Genomic DNA, 22,435 nt, shown 5'->3' with positions numbered 1-22,435 from the left:
GATTTGATTAAAATATTTTAAGTGGCCTAGGTTCAAAAATATTTTTAATTTCACTCATTTTTCACTTGTAATATAGTAAGATTTTTAAGCTTTATTCTCCCATTTTCTCAGCTGATCTCAAAACTAAGCTGTCATTGACAAAACCACCCAAATCAATTCTAACTAGCATCTTCTCCAGCTTTATTGACACTTTTTAGCATTAAGAAACAAGCACGAATGCCTGATCTATAGCAATTAAAGTCTTTTGATGCTCTAGGCAACAAAGGTAAAGATGACTAGAAATCAAACCCTAATAATTAGTAATGCTGCATAGGAGGAGGACAAAACAGGTCAAAACTTGCCTTCATGCCAGAATTAGTCAGCTAAGGCGCCCATTATTGTCCAATTTCTTCCAGATTTGTTTATTCCCCCCACATGGCATTTTTTCTTACCAGGAAGCAAGATGTGAAGCCATCTATTAATGCAGCAGCCAAATATTATCCTGTAGGCAAACAGTTTAATTACAGGAGCCAGATATTTGGAAAAAAAGCTGGAAGGTAAAGAAAATAGGTGGGGTAGATTTTGAGCAGTTTTAAAATCAACGTGTGTTGTTTGATTAAATTCATATTTTGAAATAATTAAAACTCATTTTACTATTGCAATAGTAAATCCACGTGGAGACTCTGCTCACAGCTACATCATTACTATGCTATAACTTAATGTTCGTGGGAAACCCCTTACCCGCCTACGGGCAGGACAGATAAACCAGGAGAAAACTCGTGAGGGTATTTTCCAAAATAACGAAGCCTGCGCTGTGCCATGTTGCCTGCGATATGGTTTGAATCAAGTGTTTTCCATCCAGCTCTGCAGCAGCTTTCGGCAGCTTTATTACCAGCACACGGGGGGGCGCCGGGCCCCTCGCCGCAGGGGGCGGGGCGGAGCGGCTGGGCAGGGCTGGGCGCGGCCCCTCCGCCCCGCCCCGCAGCGCAGCGCGCCCCCTGCTGGCCGGCCGCCTCCCTCCGCACGGAAGCACCGAAGGCCGCCCAGGGAACGTACCGCGTTGCTCAGCAACCAGGGGGGTTGCTTGGGAAAACAAAGGCCGCTCCCCAAGATAAAATTACCCTCGATGTATTGCAAATTTGGGTCCTGGTCTGCTTGACCCACTAATCCTCTGACACGGAGTTAGGCTAGAATAGTTAAAATGGATGCCTTTAACCCCGTGCCACCACTACCGCTTATGCTTACATGCTAAATTGTTCCATGTGGTTTTACTTCTTGCTCCTCTGTACTTCAAGACGCAAAAAAAATCTCATCCTATAGTGCAAAATGTAAATCTTCCGGGAAAGAAAAGTAGAGTCAAAGGAAACCTGACTGGGGAGCTTGCCTTATAGTGACAGCACAAGCACACAGCCTCCCAACTGGATTTTTGCCATCCTTAGTCATGCACAGCTGGTGTTTGCTCACTAAAATACTCTGTTCATAAACAAGCAATCTCTATCCTATTATTGCTGCCATCTATTAATTCAACTTGTTTCTACTATAATAAATCGTCTCTGGCCAGGCAGCCTTCATAAATAGTCATTCTAGCCTGAATATGAATCGTCCTGGCACAAAACCCAAAAATTCTTCCCAAGTGCTCCTAGGGGAGCACAGCGGACTGCTGGTACATCAAAAGAACGAAAAGAATCAGCTGTCAAACTGAGCAAGCAATTAAAAAAATAGGACACAAGGGTAAAACTTTAAGTTATTTCCTAACACAAAACCAATACTGTATAAATTTATAGTTCTTGGTACAAGTCCAAGAGCTTACACAATTTTTCACTAATCCATCCACAACAGGTAACCTGGGGTACCAAAAGCCTCACAGTCCAGAAAGGGATAAGAAGCCGCCCTGCTTGGTCCCCTGGCTTTGCAGCAAAAGGCAAAAGAGACCAAAACCAAAACTCTCCCAAAACCTACTTTGTCTTGGACGTGGTATCTAGGCATCTAAACGAAACCCTGTCTTGAATTATTTACTCTGTCACCATGAGGTAAAAATATGCCAAACAGACTGAGCACCAGCATGCAAGACTTGAACTCCTGAATTCTAAGCCCAGCTCTGCCAACAACGCTGTGGGCTAATGACAATGTCCAAGGCTCTGTCAATGCCTTAATACTTCAGACCATCACTATAATAACTGGAAAAGCTTCCATAGTGGAAAAAAAAAATATCTAACTATAGAAGCCGTGGTGTTTTGTTTTTAACTAAAGAAAGCAGACCTTTAAGAGAAGATGGAAGGAAGCTTTCTCTTATCAAGAGGACAAAAAAAAAAATCTTTATGCTTTGACTGTTAATCTTCTTCCATCTTATGATACTATCAAATAACAGTAAGATATCACAGCTGTTACTGAAAGCAGCAAGTATCTACTCTAATCCAGACTCCTCTGAAAGCATCTTCCACAGATCTCCCTCACCAGAAAACAGTTGTTCTCAGTAGTCTCTGACCTGTACAATCTTTGAAAAAGAACACTTGAAAGATCAGATGACAACATTATTTTTTAAGTCATTTAGCTCCGTATATTACTTGCTTTGAAAAATCTAGTTACAAACATTGGACTTGTAACAGAAACAGACTGGATCTAATGATGGAAGCACAGACCAATTTATTGTCACAGTGACCTATCTCTCTTCACAAGTACTTTCTTTCCTCCTTTAAACAGTACCTTGAGTTCAAGCATCAGTTTCTATATATCTGTATTTTGCTTATAAGAGACATAAGGACTGTCATGAAGTTGCAGGAGGCTGCTGAATCTCTGATCTGCTAGCAGAATCATTACTGCTTCCTCAGAAAGAGATGCCCTTACAATAGCAACAAAGGGAAGGGAAACCATGGGAAGGTGATGCACAATCAGTAGTTATTAAAAGTAAAACTAAGAGGTCCATTAGTGCATACCTGAGGTCAAAGAAATTCACTGTAAACTTCATCAGGAGGCACCAATGGACTCTAAACTTAATTCTTTTTTCACCAAAACATATTTTTTTCACCATAACAAAACTGAACATTGTCATGGTCCCTACAATTCAGAGCACTGGACAACCCCAGCCTGGATCAAGGTCCCAGAGACACTTATTTCATAACCTTGACTCAAAAAACTGAAATCAATGGGAGTACACAAATGAACACACCATCAAATTCAAGCCCAAATGTTACACATGAACATGATGTATGCCACCATTATCTAAAAAAAAAAAGCTATTAATGCATGAACAAACAAGACAGAGTTGAGTTTATTCAATACACCTTGATTCCATATTTTCTAGCCCGCAACTACATTAATGCACAATTTCACCATGGCAGCAGCTTGCGAACTTGTGACTGTTAGGTCAAGCAAGTCCCAGCTATTTCACCCACTTCACCTGCTCTTCATTGATTAACATCCACCAGATGCTGGCCTCCAATTATACACCACCACATAATCATAACATCAGAAATTACTAGCCTATTCTCTGTTTACTTAACTTTCTTGGCTCAATTTCATCTAAAATTATTTCTCAGTCCCTGACTTTCCGAATAACTCCAGCAACAATCTCCTCAATCATTCTAGATGATGGCCTCTCTTATTGGTGTGCTTCACAAGTGTTTTAATGGGCTATTGAAGTGCTGTATCACATTATTCTGTTTACAACCAGATGTTTAACTCCTAACAAAGGGCATAATCCCAAAACTTGTTTGCCAGAATTACTAAGAGATGCTTTATCTAAATATAAATCTAAACAAGACACAAAACTGCATGTTTGAGAAGTATCAGGCACAATCCTAGAAACACTTAAGCTGGTACAGAAAGTTATGTGCAATTAGTTGACATGGTTTCCATGGAGCTACTCAATGACCGTGCCACAACACAGATAACATTGCAGGATCACATACATTTTCTAAAAGTATTACAGCAAACGCCATGTTTTAAAGTTAATTAGTAGGAACTATTCAAGCAGTTTTACTTTTCAAGATGACAGATTTTTCTCTGAAATCAAATTACTCCAGCAGCCTATTTAAAACACAGAATTAAAAACTGTGAAATATCAAGATCAGATGCCACACAAACAAAACACATTTCATGTAACAGCTTTAAACACTCTCTTCCTACCAAGTATGACTGAGTTTATGGAAATTTTTTAAATCTTTTACAAAATTCCTACAGGAAATGTGCAGATTGCATGTAAACCTCACTCCTTCCACCTGTTTTTTTCTTTTACGGTAAGAAAAAGATGCTACATTTACCCCACTGAAGTACTTGAGGACACTTTGTATTTAATTAATGCTTTATGAGTACAAAACCTGCATTATACACCCTTACATAAGAAGTGAATCTTGCTTCTGAGTTTATCTCTGTGCCAATAAACCTGCACAATGGCACTACTCCCAGTTTATAGCAGCAGGTGGACATAATGAAGACCTGTTGTTTTTACACTTGAATGGTTCCCACTGTCTATTTATAGTCCGAGTAACAGTTTGAGCAATACCAAATTGGGCAATGATGCTTTGTCACTCAAAAAAATATATTTCCAAGTTTTAGGGAAGGTATGTAGCTCCTTTTTTTTCCCCCTCTCAGCTGTTTATATATAAAAGTATTTTTACACATTAATTTCTCCAGGAAAAGTAAATCTTTAGAGCTCTAAAAAACTGATCTGGACACCATCCAGCACTTACTCATGTTTTTTCCAAGTCAGTGCTCTGAAGTGATAGAATTTAATTATTTATTACGTGACTCCAAACTACACAAACATCGTCAACTATGTCTACACTTTGTTGTAGAATTGCAGTTGAACTCAAAAGATACACAAGGGAAAGGACACTGCCAAACCCAGATAAAGGATGAGAACTAAGTCATTCATGGTACTGATAAAATACAATCAAATTAATATAAACTCAGAAGTCCATGAAAAACAAATAAAGAAATTAACTGTCAGAGTAAATACTTAGAATTAATGTATGTGACTGGCCTCAGCAGTAACCATTTTATTTATGATAGACATGCTTGTTTCAGATCAAAGCTGATAATAGATGTTCACCTACCGAATCATTTGCTGCTAGGGCAAGGGCTATATTTACTGCAAGAAAGAAGAAGAAAAAAAATAGTAAGTGCAAGAAAATTCAGTTCTAAATACTGAGTACATTATCATTACTAACAAGAGAAAACATAAGTATGTTACACTGACTTAAATACATTCATCATCTTGGTTTTTAGCTTCTTGCACCTCTACAGTCTTACTAGTTTAAGTGGCAGCAATACCCACATTTCAGTCCATGTCTGCTAGCAGACTAAAATTGCATCTAATCTGCAAAAACTTGCAAACTCTTGAGTTTCTAGAGGACACTGCAAAATAAAAACACAATGTAAGTATTACGCCAAAGCACAACATCAAGAAACAAAAGTTGAGGTACCCACCTGACTTGAAAAGTGGACACTGTACTATAAAACTGAAATAACCATACCACCAGTAACCTTCACCACAATCTCTAGAGAACTTTTTTAAAACCAGAAATCAGATAAGTATTGACCTCAGCCATTAAAGTACAGGGACCAAAAAGATGACCATACCCCTTTTTCTGATTTCTTGTGATATATTAAACATGAATATTTTCTGGACAAAGGTACAATGCATGGTTTTCACTTCATTTTTATGTCAGAAAACAAAGTCTGCCCTGAAAGCTTCTCTAACAACTAAGGAAACATAAAAAAAGGGTGAAGCAACTAAAAAGACAGTGAGTTTGTTTACAGTTTTTTACATTTCCACCAATACATAAAACCCATAACTAAAAAGCACATGCAAGAAATGGTATCTTTTAATGGCTCACCAGCTTCAACTACGTAGGAAGACTTCCTAGAAATGTCACTATAACGACATAGTAATTGTTATAATCCAGGCAGTAACATGTCTTATAAGAAAGAAGAAAAAAAAAAAACCCAAAACACAGAAAAAAACCCCAACACTCTTTCTTGGGTAACATCTTTTGCCTTCTTTACACATTGCTCTATGTCAGTCCACAGTGTCTTTTAAAAAAGGTAACTTGCAGTCAGCCTTGCTCTACTAGAAGAGTATGAAAGTACTGAGAACAAGCTGGGGAGCCAGATTTACAGCTTAAAAAACAGTATTGAGAAAGAGAAGTTCCTTTAAACAAAATGGTGAGGTGATGATCAAGCAAAATCGCACAGCTCTCCCTAAGAAGCACACAGCCCCTGTTTGCTCCTAAACTGACAAAGCATATAGATTTTATTCTCCAGTTTGCTACTTAAACAGATGCTTGATTAACCATTCCCTGAATCAATCAGAGGAAAATTCATCCTCTGAAATGTGGAAACCAATCTGCAAATCACAGAAAAGGAAAACCAAGCAAACAAATGACCAAGAAAAAAAAAAAAAATACAACTGTAGTTCATGTCTGAAGAGGCACAAAGGAAACATCAAGTTACTCCACAGAGTCTTTAAACCATTTTATGTAACTATTCTCTTCCTATACAATTATTAAATGTGAAAATTGACGTATGATCCACAATGCTTCTTCAGTAAAGGATACTTGACTACTGAAGGGGAAAAGGGAGATAGCAGGAATAATATAGTGTGAAAACTTGAGGGTTTTAGCCAGGTATCTAAATGGACACCTCATGTTCTCTGTTAAATCCCAGCTGATTCTTGCACCCATTGTCTTTGTATTACCATCAGTTCCAAAAGGGCACTGAGATGTAGCATAGGACCTAACCTGACCCTAAATATTCATATTGCCCCTAACTATTAAGCTCCCATAACTAAGAGCACAGAAGAGCAGAGCAGATACATTCTAGAAATTCAATACAATTTTTTTTCATAATAATTTTTTTAAACTTCACAACAGGGTCTAAGAAAAATTACCATGGTATCTTGGCCCATGCTAAACAAGCCAACCAGTACCAAGAGTGATGCACAGGGAGATCCAACTTAGTCTTCTTGAAATCAGTACAAATCTGAGAAGGTTTATTAGTTTGGACTTTGTAACTCCCAAATCTGAACTGGCCCTAGGAATAGCACAGTTGAATTCTCAGAACACTGAGCTAACAATACAAGTAGAACTTCTTGGCCCAAAATCAGACATGTACAGAGCCAGCTGAGCTTGTCTCCATCCATGACATGGTTAATCTACATCATCAATAAAATACCTGTAGATAACCAAGATGAACTCTCCCTGAAAAATAACTTTCAATACTTACATGTCAATGAAAGTGGCATTTAGAAATAGAATAACCAGTTTATGACTATTTATCAGAATATTTTAACAGGTAGAGAAGGCACAGAATCAAAAGACTACATTGTTCTTGGAAACGAACCATGAACAAAACCATTACTGCCTCTGCCAAAGCCCAGACTTGTGTCTGGGTTGGTCAGGCAAAAGGAAGGCTTTTGGCCTCTACCCTGAAAGGCTGAATTTCAATAATAGTACATCCTACATGCAGAGTAAGAGCATGCAAGAAAAAAAAAAAATCTACAGTTAGTAAGACTGAGAAAGTCAATACATGGTCAAATATACAAGCTCTCCCGAAAAATAATGAAAAATCTCAGCTCATTGGTCTTTGCTAAAAATGTCTGAAGGCCAAGGTAGTTGGCAGTATCAGTAGTTTTACTTTCCTCAAACCACAGGACTAACAAAACGTGAGCAAGAACACCAGCCATTAATTTCATTCCACTTCCACAGCTGAAAACAGTAAGAGTTTCAATAACTTAGAAACTCCTCTTATTTCAAGACCACACTTGGAACTCTTCTTATGCCAGGATCAATTTTCTACAGTACTCTCATCTTCAGGGCAAGGCAAAAAAAGGGGGACAGAAAAGACAAAAAAAAAACCCCAAACCAACCAAACAAAAAACCCAAACACAAACCACAACTTTGGCCAGATGGAGTAAATGCAGCAGACTGCTGGTAAAAGACAGAAACTTGACAGGAAAGAGACACAAAACAAACACACCAACACTTACACTAGGTAAACATAAAAAACCAACAACAAGCAACCAAAGTATTTAAATATGCATTGAAAAATATTTTTCTTTTAATGATTGACTACAATGATTTCAGAAGACCAAAAAGTGCTAGAAGCAACAGAGTACACTATGAAAGCTGCAGGCAACAGAGTTATTCAACAGGTTAAGGAATGGCCCCGACAAACCTGACCAGAATGCATAACAACTTGTCCTAAAACAGAGAACCAGAGTAATTGAAATATAAACACACTGGGGGAAAGAATACGAAGAGCCTTGACAGCCCTTCAGAGATGCAGACAATAAGATTTAGGTGCTTTAGGAATGAGACGCGTGCTATTCTCCTTCCTTTGAAACTCCTGCTCTCAAAATGAGCCAACAGAGCTGTCAGCAAACATATTCCCCACAAACCTCCATCATGAGAAACATCATTTTAAGTACATTATCCAGCAATGATGCCATGCAATAATTGTGTTCGTACAAGTTATCTGATCTTCAGTTGTTCATCTGAACCATGACATTTATTCTTTTTAATAAAAATCTAATTACTTTTTCTTCTCAGTATCGCAAATGAACACATTCATTAACAAAAGCCTGTCCGATACAACAACATTTGAATGATTCATTTACATTTCAACTCTCTTATTTAATGCTTGAACCTTGATTTTTTTTATTTTTAAATGCATGGGTACGCACTCCCACATCTAAGTATTATTTATACGTATGTCATACTACATGTACAAATTACATACAGTTGCCAGTTAGTAGAATATAAATTAGCACATTTGCAAACATAAGGACGATAATCTGAATTTACTGTTAAAGTTATGCTCATTTTGTACACTGTTGATTTACAAACAGATATTTGCTATTTCCAGTAACCTGAAACAACCACCATATGAATTATAACCATCAACTAAAAGGTAGATCATTAAGAAATACAAGTATCGATTGATTTGCATGTCTTCGTACATATACGCTACCCTATACATAGGATACACATATATGTAGAGAAAAAAATACTTTCCATTACTTTTTTTTTTTTAATACAGTTACTCTCACAACTGATATCTTATTTGTCTGTTCTAGTATTTATTAGTTCTTTTCAAGCACGGCTGTAACACAAACGGCAAAATGAGAAAATCAAGAGCTACATCAATGTGTTATTCACAGTAAATAGAGATGAAATCAGCAGACAACATTCAACTAAAGGATGACTCTTTTCCAATCCAGATGCTAAGGAAGAGATCTTTAAAACAAATTTCTAACACTCTACAGACATCTTTTCAAAGAGATTTACCTTCAGTATCATCTTTGTTTAAAATCAAGCAAATTTCTGCAATACTGGTAACCCATGTACTATCTTGTTCTACCACCTACGGACTGCACAGTTTTGAGAGAAAAATTATTCAAAACCTAACGGTGGCCTGGAAGAGGAGTTCAAGGTGCTTTACCAGGCTGTGATCAATTCGCATGATTTATAACTAACTACCGTTTCACCTTTTGCTTATGAAATGCCTATATTAGTTGACAAAATTGGAGACCTGATTTTTAAACTTTCCAAATATTAGCATCCTCTACAAAGCACTTAACTATGCTGACATAGCACAGAAGAGCATTGTGCAGGCACACCTACACCGCTAGGGAAGGAGGAATAGCATCACCGCACAGGCGTATGATCCTGTCCACCTCAGCTTGCATCTCCTCTTCAGAGAGCAGACTGTCCCAGGACAGCACTGCAGTATTATGAAGATACTAATACAATACTGCCTGCTCGATTTGCAACTCATATGAAGCCAAAACCACGCAGATTCTCAATGGCTGCAATGGGACTTGACAGAGGCAAAGGTCTTTGTTAGTGGGGTCAGACTCAATTACAAGGTAATGAATCAAGTGCCCAAATATTCCTTATGAAGTATTACAAAATGTGCAAAGTAAACAATAAAAAAAATAATAATCTTACCTGCTGTTGTTGATTTTCCAACTCCTCCTTTCCCAGAAGCACAGACCACCACCTGCTTAACTCCTTCTATGGGCTTCTGTTTAGGCAGCCCGCGTGACAGGATCCGGGCACGTTTGTCCCTCAGAGCCTCATCCCTGGAACCTGAGGACTAACAAAAACAGAGAGCAAGCAAATGCATATGCACCAACCTTCAGTTTTCACCGAAAATGCTGACAGGGAAGAATCCAACTGTGCACTGAGAGTTTCACTGCTGGTGCAAACCCAGGCCCTCCCAGGGGGGCCTGCTCCAGGGCAGGGGGCCTGCTGGAAAATAACCCCAGGGGGCATTTTGTTTAGACAGTTAAGTATTATGGATGTTAACACTGGAATGAAAAAAAGAAAAGGGCTTATGTTAAACCGAAACACCACTTAAAAAGTCGGAAGCTTTAAAAAATAGGCTAGACCCAGCGGTCTTTTATGTTACAGTTGCTTCAAGCACGACAAATACGGCTAATGGCAACGGGAAACCCCAGGTGCTGAGGCGCCGGTGAGGCACAAGCAGCTTTGCAGAGGGCTGCGTGTCCCCCAGCCGTGTCACAGGCACAGAGCAAGTGCCGGCTGACGGGCGCACGCCCCGCTTCGCTGCTCTTTCGGAAGGCGACACACCGCAGCGCTCCGCCACCCCGCGGGCCCCCGCAGCGGGACGGGCGGGCTACAGCCCGGAGCCTGCCTCTCCACAGCGGCGTCCCACCTGCTGCCGGGCGGCCCGGTGCTGCTGCCCCCGACGCTACTGCCGCAGAATGGGCTCGGGTCCTGGCATCACCTTCCTCTGCTCGGCCCGGCCGATGCCCCACACCACCCCTATGCCCTGCAGCGACCGTATCCCCACACCGCAGAGCAGCTGCCGAAGCGGCTGCGCCAGGACGCAGCCCGCCGGGGCACCCGGGCGGCTCCGGGCCACGGCGGCCCTCCTGCCTCCCACCGCGCCGCGGCTCCCGCCCAGGCGCGCACACACCCCGACCCTCCGCGGCCGTCCCGCTCCCCTCCCGCCCCGGGCCGGACCCGGCGCACAGCGGAGACCTCACGCCTCACTCACCGTGGAGTCGGCAAACGAGGCGACGAGCCCGTAACCCGGGTCGCGCCGCGGCGCCGTGGAAGCCCTCCCGCCGCCGACGGGGAGGCGGGCGGCGCGTAGCGCCCAGCGCCAGGCGGGAGCCCCCATACCCGCCGCCGCCAGCGCCTCCCCCCGCCCGGGCGCGCAGAGATGGCGCCGTCTGGCTGCGCCGCGGCCCGCCCCTTGCGCCGCGTTGGGCTCCCCTCCCCCGCTCGGCCCGAGCGCCAGCCCCTGCCGAGCCCGGGAGGCCCGGAGCCCCGGCCGCGGGGCTGAGGCTGGGCCGCCCCGGGTAGAGCCGAGAGGTTCCTGGAGGTGGAGGGTGTTGCGCAGAGAGAACCTCGGTGGAGCAGGCCAAGGCCTTCCCGGGTAAAGTGCCGAGCGGTGGCACCGTGAGGCAGCAGCACCGAAGAGCAGCTCCCGTGAGAAAACTGGACCCACGGGAAAAATCCTGGGTGACCGTATGCGTTAGGGATCGGTTTGGGGTTGCTCCTCGCAGTGTTGCACCTGTCCTCGCTGGCTCGTGGTGGGTTTTGTGGTGTTCGCTGCGGCGCTCCCTCAGCTTCTCGGTGCCTCTTCACTTCACACCTTGGCCCGCAAAATGGTTGGTCAAGAGCTTGGTCCCTCCTGGGTTTGTGCCCTCTGCACATAGAACAAATATATTCCATTTCATCATTTGGGTCGTTAATTAAAGGAACAAAGAGACCTGTAGCCAGGACAGATGCCACCCTGTATTTTTTACTATAATACTAATACTGAAACACTGATAATTGTTCTGGTTATAGTTTTGGTTTTCCAGTTTACACACCCACTCCACAGAAGGTTCATGAAAATTGTGTTTCTGTTCTTCATGTTGTGTGAAATTTGTTTAAAGCTTTGAGATACACATCATCTACTGCTTCTCTCCCACCTACAAGGCTTGTGACCATGTTGTGGAAGGAAATGGGATCGGTTTGATGTGATTTGCTCTTGACAATTCCATGAATAGGCCTTTTTTTATCCAAGTGGTATTATAGAAGTCATTCAGATCTTGGCAGTTTCAGGCCATTAGTTTGTAAGGATAAAATACAGTGTAGATAGTGCCTTTTGTTGGTATCCATTGTAAGATATAACGGACGAGAGGATTTTACATCAGAGCAAAGCATTATTATAATCATTTCCTCTCTTTCACAGTAAGAGGAATTTTCACGATTATTTTAAATGTTGGGGTTTGACTTGTATTATTAAAAGCACTAATCAAGCATTTTGTTAAAAATCACCATTTTCAAAGGTTTGTTCCAGTGCTGTGCTACCACACAAAAAAGTTACAACTATAAAAATAATTTTTTTGCTATCCTTTAAGTAATTCTCATTCAACGTCTTGCTTTTGTTGAACCCACATGAATATATCTTGCGCAGCTAGCACAAAAACCTAAAGAGGTCAAATACTTTCCCAGTAATTTACCCTACTGACAAACCAAAATGCAAAAGAGTACTGAACACCAATGAGACACTTCATTTTGAAACTATACTAGAGATCTGCCTCAAGGATCTTTCTTTCACTGCCTCAGGAAACCATTTTATCTTCTGCCTTGCAAGAAATTTGCATAATTGTTTTTTCTACCTTGAGCAGTTGGAGGCAGCGTTAAAAGTGCAAAATACTGTGCATCTCACAGAAATTAAATCAGTACCGCGTGATCACTGGTAGGCATACAGTTTAGATATCCATCCCTTCAAAGTCAAGAAAATGGCAAAAAAGTTCCGTCATATTGTCTTTGGTTCTTAAAACAGCTTTAACAGTGACTGGAACAACCTCACATATTTTTGAGGGTTTGGGTTTTTTTGTAAAGCTGATAAAGCACACAAAAAAAATTCTTTTTAGAAAAGTAAGGTGAGGGAGTTTTCCAAACTGTCACCTAAGAAAGAATAATGCTCAGTATTTTCAGTTTTAATGGTGTATTTTAGCACTCGTTTGTTAATAGTAGGGGAGCTAATATGGCAGTAGGTTGTATTAAATGTGAATATAAGAAGTAGATTTTGGCCATTAGAAAGGGATTAAATTTGCTTAGCAATAAAGCAGGCATTTTCAAAATACCTTCATTGTTAATAATGGAATACACTGATTACAGTTTGATTGAGTAGTAGTCTACCATCTCTACTAATTGTGAAGACAGTTTTATGGGCTATACACTTCTTATAATTGCTTTTAGTTTCCTATTTAAATTTTAATGTTTGAACATATTGGTCTGTTTGCCTGACATGTCATTGCAGTCCACATACGGTGCTAAAATATGAGTCTAGGAAAATGCAACAAAAATTAACAAAGATTTTACTGCCAGATTGGAGTCTTTATGGAAACCATGGCAAACTCTACATCTTTCAGAAAATTCTGCTCCAGACTTCTCAATAGTTCAGCGAAATGAAAGACACATTATTTAATTTTAATGCAAATTAATAACATTTTCTTTAAGTAAGTGTAAGAAAATGTTTCAAAGACTTTAAATTGCTATTCAGCCTGAACACTAACATGATAAAAATATAATTTATTTTTGTCTGAAATTAGATTTTCTTGCATTTAAATGTATTCTTTCTCCACACAAAATCAATTAAGGGTGGCCAGGTATAGCTAGGAGAGATTTGTTGCCAAATGACTCCAAATTTTAAAAATTAATTAACATTTGAAAAATTACTTGTAGATAATTAGGTTGATTTGTGTGCAGTAGGAAGTAAGTAGCTAAAAAAAGAATACATTATCAAGAATAAGCTTTCAAGGTTGATGGAGCCCTGTGTTTCTAGTCACATTTCTGAGTGTCTGCATAGTATGATATTAATAATATAGTAAGTTAAGGACACACTGCAAACGCTTACTCATGTAAGCCATCTATTTTGGTCAAAATTTAAACTAGAAATTTTATTAAAGGCTAAAGAAATGTTCTTCAAAACTAAGGGGTCATTTTAGCTTCACAACCAGGCCTGTAATCTTTGGCCACAGAGGCGTACCAGGGCAAGTGTGTATGGCATGGAGGTCACTAATTCTGGGTTTTTTTCACTGGCTGGTCAGCCAGCCCTGGCACGTTTATGATAAATAAGGTTTAAATGTTGCTTTTTATCTTTTTTGTTCACATACTGATAATTGCTTTATTCATGAAGAAAGGAAGTCTAAGGTAGTTAAGTTTTAGGCCAGTTAGCAAAGCTCTTGGGATGGACAACAAGGCTGATGTTGTACAATTAAGAAATATAGATTAATACATTAAATTACTATATAATCATCCATAAATTGTTATATAGTATAAAAGATTTATGGAAGTTGTGGCACTTTTGCAGAAGCCAGGAAAACTTTCACCATGATTGCCTTTTAAAAGTTAGAGATTCTGCTTCTATCTGAGCCTCAGACTGCTGGAAAGCAAGGAGGACACCTGGGGTCATCACATTCCCTTTTTTCCATGCCATCTTAAACTGGAGCAGTTGTTCCCAAGCTTTTTTATAACTAAGCCTATTTGGGGGGCAGGGGTGGTGGTGGTGTAATCTCTGACTTCTTGTGCTCTTACCCAACAACTGTGTGTGCAGGGACCCTTCTGCTCTGCCCTGTTTCTGAGCCTTGCACTCATTAGCGTTCTCTTGGCTCAGCCCGTGCACTATGTCTCAGGATGGCTGCCACCTCCTCCCTTTGCCAGCTCTGAGACCAAGCTAGAGCTGCTCTCATAGTTCTTGCCAATCATTCTCCCGTGGGGCTGACAAACTAGATGAGGCTGCAAAATAAACCAAGCCAAAATGCCGACCAGTGTGAGTTCTTTATCTTTGCTATGCTCCGTAATGTAAGTTAAAGTAACTTCCAGGTTATTTTACTTATTGCTGAGACATGTGATCGGGTCCTGTACAGACCAGCATTGGCTTGGCAGAGCTCATACACCTTGGCTTGTTGTCATACCTGGGGGTAACAAGCTTCTGCTGTATCAGTAAGGCATATGTCAAAACCATGTAAGTAGGGAATTTCAGGCATGAGAGGAGAAAACAACTGCAACCATGTATAAGGAGAGTCCTTATGTCTCATGCTATTGCCTCTCTATCATTCACTAGAATTTCACTTCTTACATCTTTTTCCTGCTAGGTTTAGACACCAAGGCTGACATCACTGATAGTGAGGCTTTGCAAAATAAATTTGACCCAAGGGATTTTAAGAAGTTCTGATTTCAAATATCCATTCAAAACAAGCGAGGCTTACCTGTGTTTTCATATGGAATACAACCTTGTTTAAGAAGCAAATTTTGTTCGTTATACATGGCAATACTTGAAACTGCAACACCTTAACAAGCACAGTGAACACATGTGAGAAACAGTAATAATTTTTTTCCTTATCATGTGTATTAATATTTTCAATAAATATAAGACCATAAAAATAGCTTCATCCTATATGAATATTTTGCCAAATGTTAAACTGAGACAGAAATTGTCTCCTATAGTTCTGTTTTGCTAAGTGAGGAAGAAGGTCTGGCAGTGTTGAGCCCAATTTAGTTTGTATATTGCTTTCGTGTGGACATTTTAATCAGTGCAGTCCTTCACAGTCAAGAAGAGATGAAAACCTTATTTAAATTATCGCTAGGTTCTTCTAAAGTCAGTCATCAAGTTCTTCAGGTTAATATTGCTTACTATAGTAACAGTCACATCGCAGTGAAGATGCAGCTGGTATTACAGCAATTTTTCCATCCTTAAGCAAGTGGTGCAGAGAATGAAGAGATTTATTTTGTTGAATATGCCCTTCAGTAACAAAGCCACATAATTTTTCTTACGTACCTGATATATAGATATTCCTTGCATGAATGGAATTAACTCCATTTAATAGTATTTCCATACTTGAAGAAAAGAGAAAAACAAAGGTTTTGATTTTTTTAAAAAGTATTCCTAATGTTTGGCATATATTTTACAAACATTGAAGCAAGACCAGCATTTTCTTTCTTCTTTCCTTTCTTTTTCTTAATGGTTTTTTGTTGGGGTTTTTTTCCCCAGTAATGGAGATAAATTGCAATGATAAGAGTTCCAGGGGCAGAAAAAGCCCTGTTGTATTAGACATTGCACAAATACAGCATAAAAAAGATGGTCACTGTCCTAAAAGCTTCTGTAAAGCATTTGACACCACTGGTCTTGAGTCATAATGGCATTCAGTCACCGCTTCAGTTTCTGAAATAATTTTTATTCTCTCTTCATTCATTTTTCTCAATAATGAGTTTATGCTTTACAAGGAGCATTTTTGTTAACATCAGAACCTTAAGACTAAATGAGTCTGTAGAGCAAATTAATCTTATTTCACCAATGAGTCTGATTGAGATATTACATGAACTTTAGTGGTTTTGGTATTTAGTAATTACTTTTCAAATCTACGTTGTGTTCCAGACCAGTTCAGTTTTGCTCTGTGGCCATTCAATGTTTATCTCATAATTCCTAGTACATTAGTAGCACAAGATATTTCAGGAGGACACCAATGTCCTTTGGGTGTGTATGGACCACTTACACAATTATGCCAGCAGTAACCTGCTCCAAAGTGTTTCAGTGTGCAAGGACCACGCTCAGCTGAAAATAAATTTGATCTATGAACAACTCTTGTGCCTGCATACCATTTAAAGCACTGTCATGTAAAACTGTGAGACAGTCCACCACAGTGGAGCCAGAGCAGCTGATACTTGGAATGCAATCCTCTGTACAATCCTCAACTACGAAGGAAAGTAACTCTTCTTCAGGGTTTTACATTGAGCCAGAGGCTGATCCAGGAATATAATCTCAAGTTCTTGATTTCTGATCTCCTATGCTGAAGTGTTACTATTCCTGATTTACCTCAAAAAAAGAGAGATACACAGCGCCCCAGCTTTTTAATTCTGTTAACATTGTGTTACGTCAAACAGCAGGCTGGTTTAGACAGAATAGCGCCAACTGATGTTCCCAGCACAGAGACCAAAGATAGGCATGTTTTCTTGCCTATTTTCTCCTTTATAGGAAGCTTAGACCAAGGGAAGAACAGCCTTAAGTGGAGCACCTTTGCAGTTTAACTTACAAAAAGCTGAGCGAGTTCCTCTCAATTCGGATAATTTATCTTTGCTTTCTTTTCCGTTTCAGCTCCCTGGGCATGAAGAGAGATTGGTTTCATGGCTCCCTAGAACAAAGTAACTAGGTTTCTTATTGTAATCGGTTCAGAGGAAGGTAGTTTTCTAGTGAATTCTTCATGAAAGCTCTTGGCATATGGATCTTTGAAGGTCGAAATAAGGTCGAAAACGCAACTCTGTCACAGAAATAAATGTAATTTGCATTCTTGTAATTACTGCTGCTAAAGAACTGCACTGTTACCTTTTAAAATGTCGATTTAAAACTTTGACATGAGGAAATATCACAGAATCATGCAGGTTGGAAAAGACCTTTGAGATCATCAAGTCCAACTGTTAACCCAGGACTGCCAAGTCCACCGCTAAACCATGTCCCTGAGCACCACATCTACATGTTTTTTAAACATCTCCAGGGATGGTGATTCCACCACCTCCCTGGGCAGCCTGTTCCAATGCTTATCCACTCTTACAGTGTAGAAATTTTTCCTAATACCCCAATCTAAACCTCCCCTGGTCATAGCTCACACTTAGGACTTATGAAAGTTATTAGAGAAAGGTTTGCAAAGTAGGTCGTGCAACCCACCTCTTGAGAATGGGCTCTTAACTGCTGAACCAGAACCAGAAGTCTTTTGTTAGTGAGTAAGCCTGGCCAAAAGTATGTCAGGAATCATTAAAAGTAAAGATGACTTGCAGTGTCCTACAATATTTCCTGCAATTGATTAACTTCCTAGTACAGATGTAGCCTAGAAGTTCACCTGAAGGTGAGCCAATCATACTCTAAGCTCCAGAGTGCATTAGTTAGATCTGTGTTTTCTGCAACAAGAGCTAAAATATCTCTCATTTGCTCTAGAATTTATTTGTGGGCACCAAAATTAAGGGTATTTTATTCTGCATGTGGCCCTCACTCAGACTGCCACTAAGACGGCACAATTATCCTTTATCCTATGGGCAACAGAGTATCCAGGGAAAAATTAAATATCTGCAATGAATATTAGAATATCCCAAGTTAAAGTAATTGTTTTACCCAGTTATTCATGAAAATGTAAGTCTCTAGCAGTTCCAAGAATTGTCTGTAAAATAAAAAGCTCTTTAAGAAAAAGTTATACCAAATACCATTTGTCTACTCTGTTAGAACATCAAATATTGAAGATAAAGTGCTTTACTTCCACTCTGTAGCAGCTGTTTAGCATCTATTGTAAAAGAAAGAAACTGTGACCCTTTGGCAGTTTAAAAAAAACACAACAATGGAAGATTATGTGAAAAATCTCCCTTTCATCATTGCAGTGCTCATGAAGTATCAAATAATAAAGTAATAATATAATCCCAAATGAGTTCAGAAATACATATTGAAAAAATCTGTGCTTTAAGAAAGTGTGCAAATTAAATATTAAAAAACAATTCTTGATGCTGGAAGCTCTTTGAAACATGTTAAGCCATGCTGGAAGTCATAGCAGGAAGCCACATTATTTCTTGACACGTGGTCTGTTATCTTATTTGACTCCATGAATATTCATTAGAATTTACAGTCTTCTGTGATTTAGCTCACTGCATTAAACATCTGGTTTTTTTCCCCACAAGATCTGAGGGGAAACAAGATCACCTTCTATTTATGTTGGTTAAAATCATGAGAGGATTATATATACACTCTTGTATTAACTGAAACAAACCATCAAAAACTAAAGGCTGATGGTAAATGAAAGTCCTAGAGTTGCCATTTTTTAAGGGGAATGAGTTCCCAAAATATACTTTTAAGAAAAGCTATGGCAAACTGAGATACCCATTTGAGTTGCAGTGTTCTTACAGCGAAAGGAGGTAAAAAATGCCAAAATCTGTCAACCCTGCTTGGCTCGTTGAGCTCTGGCAATCTTGTTGAACTATGCTGCAAGAGGTTGCTGTGTTCTGGGAACAACAGCTCCAACAACTGATAAAATGACAGACCAAGCATATAATTAGTGCCTTCTCAAACACCCAGTTTTATCATGACGCATGGCAAACAGCACTTGGGATGACTTCAGAGGTTTACTATTCAGAGAATTTCCTAATGACCTATCATTTGTGTGCATGCTTTCCTGACTGGCTAAGGATCAGTATGCCTGAGGGGAAAAAAATGATATGCTCAAGGAGAAAGCATTTGGCCTGAAGCTGTGGTAAGAGTTTTACTTTGAACGTCATCCATAGAAATGCAAAAAAAAAATGACATGAAGCCTGATTATGCCTACACACTCAACAGTAACTGGAGGCAAGGAGTCCTCCAGGTACATAGAGAATAATAAATGCCCTTTCATACTGTTTGTGAAAGGAGCAGAAAGAGCAGTGTCTTGATCCATGTACATTTTTAATAATAACGTGAGGTTTTATGCCAGTACTGTTAATTTTACGTATGGCATCTATTAAAAACATGGGAACTCAGGCTCCAGCTCCTAGAAGATACTGATTGATGCGTTTTTGTCTATTGCAACATCCTCACATTACCATCAGAATTTCTCATTGAAAATGAAAAAAAATGGGATTAACTAACAAAAACCCCACACCTCTGTAGTACCAATTGCTATTGCAAGTGTTTATGAGGTGAAGAGAGCAGTGATGCAGCAACACCTGGGGAAGAGAACAGATTTTAATTCCTTTACGTGGCAGGAGTCGAGGACAATATCCAGCATAATGGAGATGAGTAATACAGGGGCTGTGGAGCACAGCACACAGTTGGTGGAGTCACCTTGGGTCTGCACCAAACCAACCTACACAGGACCTAAAGAATGCAGGACCTGTATTCTACAGGGCCTGGTCTAAGTACCTCCTCCACTAGGAAGAGCCCAGTTTGCAAGACCCATCTAGACCAGTCAGGCATGGACCCGCTCCGTGGCTTCAAACAAAGGAGAACCGCCACCTACCATAGTACCAGAGCAGTGTCAGGCTCCACGCAGATACGTGGTCAGCAGCTCCGTATGGAACACGAGATGCTGAAGCAGAGTTTCACTGATCAAAGCTGGCCTGAGCAGGTATTCAGAGCTTGCTCAGGGACACCAAACAACCTGTACAGCTGCAGACTCTCATTCAGCACTCCCACTAATCCCTGTTTGCTCCAGGCCTCCTGATTGTAAGATTAGCTTTTTATAGCTGGGTGGGGGCTTTTTCCCCTCACCACTACTTCAGTTACTGTCCCACATTCAAGTTGTTTCCATGCATTCCTGCTGTGTAGAACCCAGATCACAGACTCAGGAGACCAGGGAATCAAGTCCATACACATTTGAATATGCCTGCAGGGATTAGCCTGGATCTGGCTGGCAGTATGATTCCTTGACAAGAGCAGAAACTGCTTACCTGTGAGGAGGGACTCCTCCTGGAGTCAGTTTGGTGGCTCTGCACAACCTCCCCCTGAATTCCAGAATTGAGAGTTGTGTTCTAACTCAAGGTTGGCTGTGTACCAGAAAGGTTCAGGACTATAGCCTATTAGCTCAGCTCAGTTCTGTGAAAAAAAAAATTGGATTGCTCCTAATCAGTATGAGGTGTTACAATTAGACCCTATGGTACATACTGTAGGTAGGCTACTCCCACTGCTCTCTTGATTTCATTGGAGTAGGATACAGAAGTCCTTTTAACATTACTGTCAATGATGCAAACGTTTCCAACAGGAGACACCTAAGCAGGGAAAAATACAGTAGTTAAGTGTCACAGACAAATGAACATGCCTGACATCAGCAGAGAAAGAAACTATGATTAATAGTGTTATTTCCTTTAGGCAGTCATGGTTAGCAAGCAGATTGCACGTCTTTAGCTGGCTACCTGTTTTTCCAATAGATCCAAATTTCTGCTTCTCACTTAGAAAAGCTGTAAATGTACCTGACACAGCCTTCACACTGAATGTGTTATTCTGTTCAGGAATTTAATTAACTTTTGATTACTCTAACACATTTCAGTACCTCTAATTGTATGAAGGACTAAACAAAACACTAATTTATTCTTAATAGTGTATTTAATTTTTGCTGCATACTTTAAACACGCTTGAAATCAATTGCTTAAATCACAAGATTACTCTTCCACAACAGGAATACCAGACTTCACTGGAAACGATTCTGACATTCGTGGGGACAGTAAGTTGTCCCTGCTGGAAGAGCCAAAGAGGTGTACCAAGTCTGAAGCTAATAAACTAGGGCTGAAGAGGTCACAACCGTCCTCTGAGCTATGATGCAAACCAGAAAAAGTCAAAGTGCCATCTCTTCCTCTCAATCATCTTCCTCTCAATCATCTTCCCCCAGAAGCCTGCAATGCTTCTTTTGAAGGCTAAACAGATCTGGGGGTCTGTTTGGAAGGCAAAGTCAATAATACTGTCTTCATCCCATGTCTTCTCTTAAAGAGCTATTTCTGGTAGCTTTACACAGGTATTGTGCAATACCTGTGCTCTTTGAGTGACACTGCTATTCCATCTCATTTCTGCTGCTGGACTTGTACTAGGGAAATTCTTCATGCCCTCTCTCCACTACCCTTACCTCTGGAGGAAGGAAGATGATGGCTGGGAGGCAGACATACTCCAAACCTTCGTGTCTGGACAGCACTTTAAGAGAGAAGTCAGTACTAAATACAGTCATCATGCGTCTGCTACTTAAGACTATAAAATGACCTATCACCACCACTAAATCCTCTCTACACCCACATCACTGTTCAGCGATGTCTTTTCTCTTCCAGCTAATCAGCATTTCAGCGAGCAATTCTGAAACTGTAAAAAGACAAAAGTTTATTTAGGTCTTGAGCTAGAGTGAGAAACAGGCTTAAAAAAAAATAATTGCCAAATACAAAGAGACAGATAGCACAAGTAGGCTAAGTAGCTCAAAACCAAGTAAAGTAAGTAAACTGGGAACAAAAAAGTAGAAAAAGGGATCATCATCCAACAGAAAACAAAAGGACTTGACTCAGGTCAGGTTAGATTGCAAACATCACTTAAAACCCCACACTATAATTCTGAGCCGTCTTGTGGCAATTTTAATATCTTATACTAAAGATACACAATAATCTTTTCTTCTTTCTTCCTGGAACTGATCTGTTGTTTCAGCATGGCCAAATCAAAAAACGCACTTTATTTAAACATTAATCCCAGGGTACAAAAAATTTTGTGGAATTTTCTTTATCTTGTGATGGAAATTTGTAATTCATTGCTGCAAATTCCACTTTTCAGGCCAACTCATAATGAGTCTTCTGACAACAGCCTCTAACAGCTATCACAGCAGAGTCCATCGGTTCGGTCTCACCCTTCACAGCATAGTGGCATCCATTTGTGATTCCTTACTAAAATGGTTCTAAGTGAGTTAACTGAGACTCACTCTTTCCTTACATATGCCCCATTACTTGTCTTCTCT

The 22,435-nt window shown here is 40.2% G+C and overlaps 1 protein-coding gene across 5 annotated transcripts in view; it reads right to left on the bottom strand.

Annotated features, from left to right (window-relative positions):
* Positions 1 to 11,165, bottom strand: part of NUBPL (nucleotide binding protein like) — a 158,663-nt gene extending 147,498 nt beyond the window's left edge. For 2 of the 5 annotated variants that reach the window (XM_040600339.1, XM_040600338.1), the window contains exons 1-3: positions 11,005 to 11,161; positions 9,930 to 10,077; positions 5,034 to 5,068 (exon numbers count right to left, since the gene is read on the bottom strand). In XM_040600339.1, coding sequence (XP_040456273.1) covers positions 5,034 to 5,068; positions 9,930 to 10,077; positions 11,005 to 11,130 — 309 coding nt within the window. In that variant the 5' untranslated portion in view covers positions 11,131 to 11,161. Of the gene's footprint in view, positions 1 to 5,033; positions 5,069 to 9,929; positions 10,078 to 11,004 lie in introns of all 5 variants that reach the window. The other 3 variants (XM_040600335.1, XM_040600336.1, XM_040600340.1) reach the window with 3 other exon arrangements.
* Positions 11,166 to 22,435: the final 11,270 nt, after the last annotated feature.

The sequence above is a fragment of the Falco naumanni genome, chromosome 7, assembly GCF_017639655.2.
Source record: "Falco naumanni isolate bFalNau1 chromosome 7, bFalNau1.pat, whole genome shotgun sequence".
In the NCBI taxonomy this organism is placed as follows: Eukaryota; Metazoa; Chordata; class Aves; order Falconiformes; family Falconidae; genus Falco; species Falco naumanni.
The sequence above is the reverse complement of the archived record's forward strand: the minus strand, read 5'-3'. Positions and strand labels throughout refer to the sequence as shown.